The 10,241-nt window shown below is 35.3% G+C and overlaps 1 protein-coding gene across 1 annotated transcript; it reads right to left on the bottom strand.

The window, feature by feature from the left end:
- Window positions 1–3,519: 3,519 nt before the first annotated feature.
- On the bottom strand, window positions 3,520–5,002 carry LOC110776170 (transcription termination factor MTERF9, chloroplastic). The gene has a single exon (XM_021980725.2). It carries the CDS (start codon window positions 4,892–4,894, stop codon window positions 3,692–3,694), a length of 1,203 nt encoding a protein of 400 aa, XP_021836417.1. The 5' UTR covers window positions 4,895–5,002; the 3' UTR covers window positions 3,520–3,691.
- Window positions 5,003–10,241: the final 5,239 nt, after the last annotated feature.

The raw sequence follows: 10,241 nt of genomic DNA on the forward strand, positions 1-10,241 counted from the left end.
TACAATAAGAAAAAAAAATGAATTTCAAGCACTTCATCTTGCATATGAACATTACACCTAGTTTTCAAAACAGCCCAAGTCCAATCACACCTCATCTAATGTTTGATCGGCTACAAGCTGTTCAAGTTTTTAAATTATATTGTACTTAGCAACCACCAGGGTTTCCCTTGACCGGCTTAAGTTCTAGACCAGCTTAAGATCTATAGGCCGTTCAAGTTTTTATTTTATATTGCACTTAGCAGTCACCAGGGTTTCCCTTATAACCCAGTAAACCGAAGTGTAAACCATACATCTGCATAATGCATCTGTTGTCCAGTTCATGACCATATAATCTGCTGAAACCCTTCTATGACACCTAATTACCGCATTTCACACCCAGGAAAAAAAACCTATATGAGCTAAACTTGTCAATCTCTGAACATGTTGACAGATACTACTATACTAGTTCCATATATCTCTGATACGACACCTAATTATTGCATATCACACCCAGAAAAAAAAAACTCTATATAAACTACACTCATCAATCTCTGGAAACATCGACAGATTTCTAGTTGCATAAATCTCTGATAAGTCACCTAAGCATTTCACACCCAGGAGTTGCATCAATCTCTGAACACATAGACAGATAGTTGCATCAATCTACCAGACACACCAGTCTCAATTGTATCACCAACGTCTAAACTCCAGCATTGGCAGCAAGATATTTAACATCCAAGTTAAGCTTGAGTCAAACATTTAGCTATTTCTTAAACTTAGGCTCTGGGCTGATCCTTGAACCAAGTCCATATAAATTTTGATTGTCTTTCGGGAGAATAATGACCCAAATAACTACTACAGACCAAAGGCGATGTCATGGTACGTAATACACTAATCTGAAATGAAAGGGATAGAGCAAGGTGCAATAATTTCAAGCTGTTTCATTAAGATTGGTAGCCTTGGTGATATGTATTGACCCAAATTCCTTAAATCCAGATACAACGTAAGAGTATTTTGACAATAGAAAGGTTACTGACGAGGCATTGACTAAAGGCTAATTCACAGTTTTAACATGTTAAAGAATTAATTTCATCAACTGTAATAACAGACATTGGAATATGCTGGTACTCTCATACTAAAAGGGTGGACATATGTGTTTACTACAAGCAAATGAGCAATGCAAATGGAAAGCAGAGACATTTATAATTTACAATATAGCTTACACAGTGTACTTTCTTTTCTGGTTTTATCAATCAATGCAGACAAGCTAATCCCAATAGCTAAAATCCCAGAATGAAGCTTGCTTCTTCTAATAAACTTAGTTATGTGATAAAATAGCTAGCAAAATGAAGAAAAGAGGAAAATAGCTAAGGGCCATAGTGGAATCAAACTGGAAAAATGACTAACTACTAGAATGAAACTAGCACCATTTAGTTAATTTTATTTTATGAAGTATGACAATCCAAGAATCCTGAGTTCCTGACCCAAGCATCATATGTGTGACACCAAGTCAAACATTTCATACAGAGTTGAGTTTTTGAGTAACCTAAAAACAAGAGGTCCTAAAGTTAGATCAAACAATGAATGGACAACAAGCCTGCAACATATAATGAAAAAGGAAGTGGATGGACAGCAAAAGTAAGCCACTAAAAACTGACAGTAAACTGTCCAACAACGCAGAGCAAGTAGTAACACGTGTAGCTGCATCCAGGAAACACAAGGTAGCAGCTGGTTTGAGGAAACTAGCATTTAATAGTTAAAATTTAAAAATACATTGACAATAAGAACCGTCTAATAAAAACCAATATAATGAGTTAATGACAAGCTATTAGGACGGATGTGAAATGAAACAGAAACAAGAAAAATGAACACCATAATTCATTCTATGAACACAGATGGGTGTTCTTAAAAAGTGCAGGCTATTATCATTTATCATAATTATCAATCAAGATCCTTCAAGAAAAAATTTAATTGAAGTGAGCACCAACCTATAAATAATTAGGTGTTATACTTTTGACTGTCTGCTAGGGCCAAATAATAAGAAACGTATTCTTCTAAAAGAATATTCTGAGGGTTGTAAATTCATTACCTCTGGTTCATCTAAAAGAGTTCCAAGGACATGCTTAGCCTTTTTATTTACTGCTTGTTATTTTTGCATCATGTTAATTTGTCACCTTCTGAGAAATCCAAAGTAACCCAAACCAAACTGAACTTCATGTCCCTAAGGTCTTAGAGGATATAATATAAGTGTATTTGCTAAGCCAAAGCATTAAAATGGGTATCAACAATAATCCTCTCAGAACCCCTTGCTGATTCAGGATTTTAAAGCAGTATCAAAAACACACAGAAATGTTCTCCTAAAATCCTTCCCATCAAAACCAACTCTATGCACTCCCTTTGTTCTTTTTTTGTTGGTTACTGTGAATACATGAATTTAGGAGAGTAGGAGAGAGAAAACTGAATGCTTTGTGTAAGAAAAAGTGGGGTTCATGAAACAGAAAATAGCAGAGAAAGTCGCAAATGGAGTTTGTGTGGGGTATTAAGGTAAAAGGTCGTTAATAATAGTTTCCCAAAATAAGAATAAAGTAAAAGTGTAACTAACCAAAAAAACGAATGAAAATAGAAAAGTGTAACAAAAAAACGGAGGGAGTATCAATGATTAACCTGACAAGAAAAAAAAAATACAATGCGGAGTACATGATAATGTCTCTAACTACATGAGTACTTACTAGGCTCACAAAGTTGCTAAGGGATTCTCGGGCACTGGAATCACAATCTTGCTCTACTGAAATGTTATAACAAACAGTTGATAATCCTCCAGTATAAAAGAACAAAGCCTATAGAAGTAGATTTTCCTTTTGTGAGAGACAAGATTGCAGATGGAACAATCAAGCCTGAATAATTTCTACTCAAGACCAATTGGTATTCTAAACAAGTCCATACATATTCCGAATCATGTACACTTACTGTCGGAGCAAGGAGTCTCTCCAAAACCAACTCCTGACTTAAGGCGGAGTGTTGAAGGATGACAATGGCAATTGCAAGCCAGTTGATCCAACCCACAACGAGCACATGATAAGTTTATGTACCATTTGTAGATATTTTCAGGAGATATTTTGCTTCAATTATACCTAAAACTCTAAAAGCTTATGTACAATTATTATAGCCTCTTTCCTAAATATAATGGGAGTAGGGCTTTGCTATAAAATATGACAAAGAGAAATGTATTCAGACCAATACAACTGAATAAAATACATGCTCGTTTCTCTCTCATTCTGTTGCTCAAATCTTCTACTGTTTGCTTTCCAATTTAGAGCACAATGCTGATTGAACCAAAAACCACAAAGGATCCTAGACCTATGATGCTTTAGGCTCTTCCTACAAGATTTCAATACAAACATTAAACTCATGGTAACAAATTCAGGAATGGAAAGGATCAGGATAATATAGGCCTCAACCCCACTATATATAAACGAAGAAGGAAAGGACAGTAAGCCCCCGAGAATTAAAAATCAGACATTAAAATTAAACTGTCAACCATGAACAGAAAAAAGTACAGGTACATTCAAGAAACAATAACACAAGAAAACAGCTTTTAAGCAGAAAAAATCAGTATACAATAATACAGTAACGACAGTGGTGGGTTTTTGGTAAAAATATTGAAGTCGCAATATTGAATGTTGCATCCTAAACTGCACACTTATCTAGTTACCTAACATGAAGTGGCATCGGAATCTGGTTTTGATGATCCTAGAGTTAGCACCTCCAAACTAGTGCCAGAATGTTCGCGATAAACTTCATGGACTTCTGTAAACGGTAGCACAAACCTCTTCAAGAACTGAGACTCACTCAGCTTTACGGCAGTTATAAAAGAGTACTCTATCTTGATTAAACCTTTCTCCTTCAAGACTAGGAGGACCTTATGTCTAGGCACTATTCTCTTTTCCAAGCTACAAGTTAACAGGTTACTCTGCATTGCCAAGAAACTAGGCTCGTAATTCAGCTCGTTCATGAGAAAATCCAACTTTTTCTTGATTGAAGCAACAGATAACCCAAAGCAGGTAGGACATTTTCTGAAAAGAGTAACAACATCAGATTCAGTCCAACCGAAATTCTTAAAAATTTCCCTTTTCAATTGAATATTCTTCTCGGTAAGAGAGGACAGCAAATGGATTCCAAACAAGAATTGTGGAGAGTCTCGAGGAATCCCCAACTTCTCTTCAACCCTAATCACTACATCCTTTAATAATTCAGTTTTCTGGACAAGAGCGGTTGATAACTTAAGTACGTATTTCTGGATTGATTCAATGGGGATTCCGTAATTCCTCAACAAAGCTACATTTGGTACCAGATTTCTAGAAATACAATAAAACCTCTTGCCACGTGATTTCTTCAAAATGGCAATCACATGGAGATCACAACCCATAATCTCCTTCAAAGCTTGGATTGCAGGAACAACTTTGGAATTCAAGGCCAACAAAAGAATTGAAGGATTCACCTTGACAACCTCAATAAAATCGGGCCCAGAAATACCCATTTTGTGAATAGTTTGGGTCTTAGGAATTAGGGTTTTGTTGACATTACACAGCAAAATTTCTGGCGCAGAGACAACAACATTTCGTATATGAGAATGTTCAAATCCAATTTTGGTGAGGAATTTAATAACGGAATCAGCATTTTCAACGAAATTGAAATCACCAACCTTCTTCACACCTCGATGTTGACGAACGCGAGAGAGCTTATCGGAAGTGGAGAGAGCGTGTTGGGTGGGAAACCCTAGAGATTCCACCAAGTAATTAACGAATGCAGGGTTGGATTCGGTTGAAATTGAGGTTGAATAGAATACCAGACGACGGAAACCGTGGATGAAGTTGAAGCCTTGAGCGCCGTTGAAGTTGCTGCCAAATTTGAGCATTCTCCCAGTACTGTCTACCGACAACTGTGCTGTTTAGATTGTTCAGGAGGTCAATGGTCGAGTACAGTCCTTTTTTACTGGTTTGACCGCCGGTTGACATCGACTTTTCTGTTTTCTATTTGATTTATTCCGTATGAAAATTAGCCTTTTGAAATAAATACAACGGAAACATCTGATTGTGTTACTCCCTCCGTTTCTAAATACGTGTCCACTTTAGACATGTACACGGTAATTAATAAAATTGAATGGTGTGTAAGAGGTAATGATTATGAATGTTTTTTTTTTGGGAAAGGAAAAAGTAGATAATTGTTTATTGATAAAATATAAATAAAAGTGGAGGTGGTGATTGAAAAGTGGGAAAAGTGTAGAATGTGTAAGAAAATGTAATAATGATGTATAGAAAAGTGGGAAAAGTGTATGGAAAAGTGGGAAAAGTGTATAGAAAAGTGGAAAAGGTGTATGTCCAAAAACGGAAAGTGGACACATAAAAGGAAACGCCATAAATGGGAACTGGACACATATTTAGGAACGGAGGGAGTATTACGTCTAATAACTTCAAACAACAAATAATAAAAAATTTCCGAAAATTTTACAATGAATGACGTGCACTACTACATTAATTTATTAATTTAGTTATATTAAAAAATGTATAGATTTGATACTTATTTAGAAATTTAAATATAAAAAACCCTAATTTGCTCTTCTTCTATCTCATGCAATACGTATTTCCTCCTCTCTTTCCTTGATATTTTTTTTATTTCATTGTGGTGGCTGCTATTTTGTTCGTGTCTTGCCCTTCTCGCCTCTCATCATCATTCTCGCACCTTTGTAAGTCTTATAATCCTCTCCTTTTGTCGTTTTTGGTGTTAGTGTTGTCGACAATATAATTAATTTTTGTTCTATTTTATAGAGGGGCGGAACCAAGGGGGGGTTGGCGGGGGCCATGGCCCCCCCTATGGTTAAGAAAAATATTAAATATGCATGTGAAGACTACATATTATGAGTAGCTCAATTGGTTTGAATGTGTGTTGATGTTACGATGCTCCCGGGTTCGAACCTGCAGCACACTCTTTTCTTTTCTTTTTTAAATCCTTTTTCTTTTTCTCTTTCACTTGTACTTTTATATTTTTGAGGGGTTACAATAGTACGTGCTACTACCTTATTTATACAACCGTATTACAGCTTTTATGAAAATAACCGTACATCTTGGTTCAATTTTTTGGGTAAAAGTTCATAAATTCAATACCTCTTATCTAAAATTCACAAATATGTTATACGGAGTACTTAAATGTACAATGTGTTTAAAATATTTACAACAATTTTGTGTGTTTCTCTATATTGTGGAACTCTATAATATTTTATAAATCTGTTAATTTCAATCTCTATTCTCTTATTCTACTGCTTTGAATAAAACTTAAGAAAATCGAAGGAATATTACTTCAACCTTTGAAATATTATGTGCAATAAAATTTATCATTCGTATTATTTTTGAGACAAAGATAATATATTCGATCGTATGTGAACCCTTGCCCCCCCCCCCAAACTTCAACTTCTGGTTCCGCCAGATAAAACCAAATGCGTTGTGCGTAATACTATATAACCTATAACCGATTACGATATATTTTGTAATTATTTACCTAGATAATCGGTTCTCCATGGATAACTGTAATTGTTGATTGTTGTTGGTGGTGTTGTTGTTGTTGATGTTGTTGATGTTGTTGATGTTGTTGTTGTTGTTGATAGAATTGGTTGTCGATGAATTTGTGGAGTGTGTGATGATTAGGTTGAGCGTTGACTGCAACAAAAATTTAAAAATCAATGTCCGACGTTATTAAATTGTAAAAACCAATGATATTCCATAGTATTTTTCATCTGAAGTGACGTAACCAACAAAAACTTAAAGACTATGGAATACTCCGTATGATTTATTATGGAATAAGATTTACAATTTTATGTACTACCCAATACGATTTAGAATTATTATGTATATATTTTTCTTTAATTATGTAGGACTTAAGATTTTCTGGATTATACACAATGGACGATCAATTAATGAAGACTAATGATGTTGAATTGGAATTTAAAGACATTAGTGAAGATGACATTGATGATTCCAGTAGTGAAACTAAGTTATTAGCCGACGAAGTTGAGCCATCCAAAGAGAAGGCAATTGACTACTTTATTAATGAGCAAATATGGGATAAGATTGGTAAATACTAGAAGATTATGATGTAGATGACATGGATATGCTCAAGTAGAAGACATTGGAAGAGTGTATTGATTTCTAATACACCTACGAAAAGGTTAAAGGTTTTGGAGTTCGAAAGGATTCAACTACTAAAAGCAGAAAAGATGGACACCTAATTTCAAAGAAGCTAGTGTGTCGTGTGCAGGGTCAAAGAAATCAAAAGTGGATCAATTTACCAAATAGAAAATAAGAACCGAAACCAATAATTGTGTAGATTTAATTGTCCGACATTCATTCAATTTAAATTTCATGAAGAGTACAAGTTTTGAAAAGTTGGAAATTTCACGCAGAACATTGTCATGACATGGCAAAACCAAAACATGTTCCTTATACCAGGTAAACATTGTGCATTATTCTTATTCATTTAATAAATATTAACTTTTATTGTCCATTATTTGTGTTGTTATATTTTCCAAATTGGAGAAATATTATAGAAGGCTTACTGATGTGGTCAATTAATTCCATTTGAGCATTGCACTATACGTATTGCAAAGGTTCCTAAATATGGCATGGTTGTTTCATTAGCTTCAAACAACTATTGCAACACACACTAAGTCAACAATCCATGAAGATGGTAAGGGCCCTTGCATCAGCTCATAAATTGTTGCATTAGATTGTAATTCCTCGTATTTTTCTGAATTTATAAATATATTTTATTTTATTTGTAAAGTATTTTTGGGACTTTTAGAAATTAGATTGCATTTAATGATGATTTAAATGTATTTATTTAAAATAATATAATTATTATTTTATTATATTCCGAAATAAATTAAATAGTTTTATTATTTTATTTTAAAGTTGGAAGATTTACTGGGTCATGTTTTAAATAAATTCCGAGCCCAATCCAATGCAGTTGGTGAACCCAACAGAGTTTAAAAGCTTCTAATCCTAGTCCAAACTAAATTTTCAAAGCCGAATGCAACCCCCTAAACCTAAGCCCACTAGGGATTAGAAACCTATAAATACACTCCTCCCTCATTAATGATCCCCCTTTAAAATTTTAGAAATTCTCTCTCCTCCCTTGTGCTCTCTCTCTCCTTTCGGCCCTCTCTCCTTCGTTCGTCCCTTGCCCGCAAGCAACCGAGCCGCTGCTCGTTGCCTTTCTCGTGCCTGCGTGCTCGTGCCTCTCGCACAACACCTCTCGCCTCTCGCTCACACTCCCTCGCGTCTCTCTCGTCGTGCTCTCGCCCAGCATGCACGCCCATCGTTGCGTGTTGATGTTGTTGTGTTGCGTCGCTGTGCTGATGTCCCTCGTATGCTCGCCTACACACTCGCCCACACTCACATTCTCTCGCTTGCTCGCGCCTGCTGCCGAGCCGAGCCTTGCTCTCGTCGCATGTTGCCGTGCGACACCGCCCCTGTTGCTTGTTATTTCGATGCCTCGCGCACACACGCACACGACCTCGTGTGTGTTGTGTGTTTTGTTGTGTTCTGATAATTATTTTTGACCCAATTACATTCAATTCGTGATTGTACCGTGTTAGACGTCGGTTTGGTATAATTCTCTTCTTCCTTGCCTATTCTATTTTAATTCCTTATTTTAAAATTATATTATTATTATTGATTTTGATTAATTAAACTGCTGGGAACGGTTATGAACACCGTATTGTGATGTTTTACGTGTTTGAATTCATGAGGATGATTTTAAATAAAAGATTTATTATTTTCAGATTTGATTATTTATTAAAGCTTGAATTTTTAACGATTAAACGTGATTTTTATGGTTTTTAATATTAGGGTTTTAATCATAATATAATGGGTAATTGATTTGCATAATTTAAAGTCGTTTTCAATTATGGAAATCAAATCTAATTTTCAGATTTAATTCAAAGCTTTAAAGTGTTGATTTTAATGATTTTAAAGGCGAAATATCAATATTTTCGTACTAGGACTTTAGTTGTTCAAGTAAGACTATTATTGTAAGTATGAACAACCAATTTCTAATTAAATCAAAGGTTTAAAAATTCTTAAAAGTTGCTGGAAATTTAGTAAGCATGGATAATAACTAAGTTTCAGTATTTTAATTATAGGAGGTGATTTCTAGCCTTGATTGTGATTCGCAAAGTGGCCCCCGTACTTAGATATCCGAGGTACGTACATGCCTAGGGTGGCCACCAAATTCATGAGGACTATGTGATTATTATTATTTGTGAATCTTGTGACTGGATGTATTATGGAATTCATGTTTGATTGGTGAACAAGCATGTTGTGGTTTATTTTTGAATTGTAAAGCCTATGCGAACAGTCATGTTGTGATCTATCATAATCGCTGAATTATGTCAAGCATGTTGTTCAAGTTTATATGCATGTATGAGTGTTTCACAGGCAAGGGATTATGTTTATGCTATTGTACGGGATGTCTAGCATACTTTGAGCCAAGTTTTATGCCGCCGTGCATCATTTATTCTACCCCGCTGTAGGGTATGATTGAGAAGTTTATGTGAATTGAACTAAGGATTATTCATGCTATGGGCACACCCCGCTTGTTAACTGGCAATGTCGGGTTATCTCAATAGTATATTGAGAAGGAACAATGGGAGTAATATCACTTGAGTCCTATGTTTGATTACAAGTCCTAAAGGATTAAAATGAAGTGCCATTGTTGGTTGCTTGTATTTTATGACTTGTTGTTGTGTCTTGAGTTCACCTTGTGCATAAAATATTAATTAACCTAAAGTGCAACCCGAAAGAGCTTCAAAACTCTTGGAACATAGATATCTTGAGTATGAACAATGGGGGGGGGTCTTGCCGAAAAATTTGTACTCCTTGAATGATACAAGACGTTGTTTCATTCTTTCTTTTAAGTGCGGGAATTCCGTCGGTATGGGCCGACAATCGGTATGATCCGACTTTCATTTATTTAATTATTGTTTTGGTGTGTGGTTGGCTTCCAACACCCCTTTTCTTCCTTGTATGGATATTTGTGTTTTACCCGTTCGAAGCTAGTTCTTAATTAATATATGAGTGAAGAGTCGTGTCAAGTGTCGAGTCTTATCTCCATGATTACTTGTTATTAAATGGCTTTGCATGTGGATTATTATATCGTTGAGTGAAGCATGTTAGTTTAGGATTCCATTATAGCTTGTTCGTACTCAGCTT

Source organism: Spinacia oleracea, chromosome 5 (genome assembly GCF_020520425.1).
Source record: "Spinacia oleracea cultivar Varoflay chromosome 5, BTI_SOV_V1, whole genome shotgun sequence".
NCBI lineage: Eukaryota > Viridiplantae > Streptophyta > Magnoliopsida > Caryophyllales > Amaranthaceae > Spinacia > Spinacia oleracea.

What these genes read in the sequence shown, in the direction of transcription:
- LOC110776170 (XM_021980725.2), bottom strand. Translation starts at nt 4,894, where the DNA reads ATGCTCAAATTTGGCAGCAACTTCAACGGCGCTCAAGGCTTCAACTTC.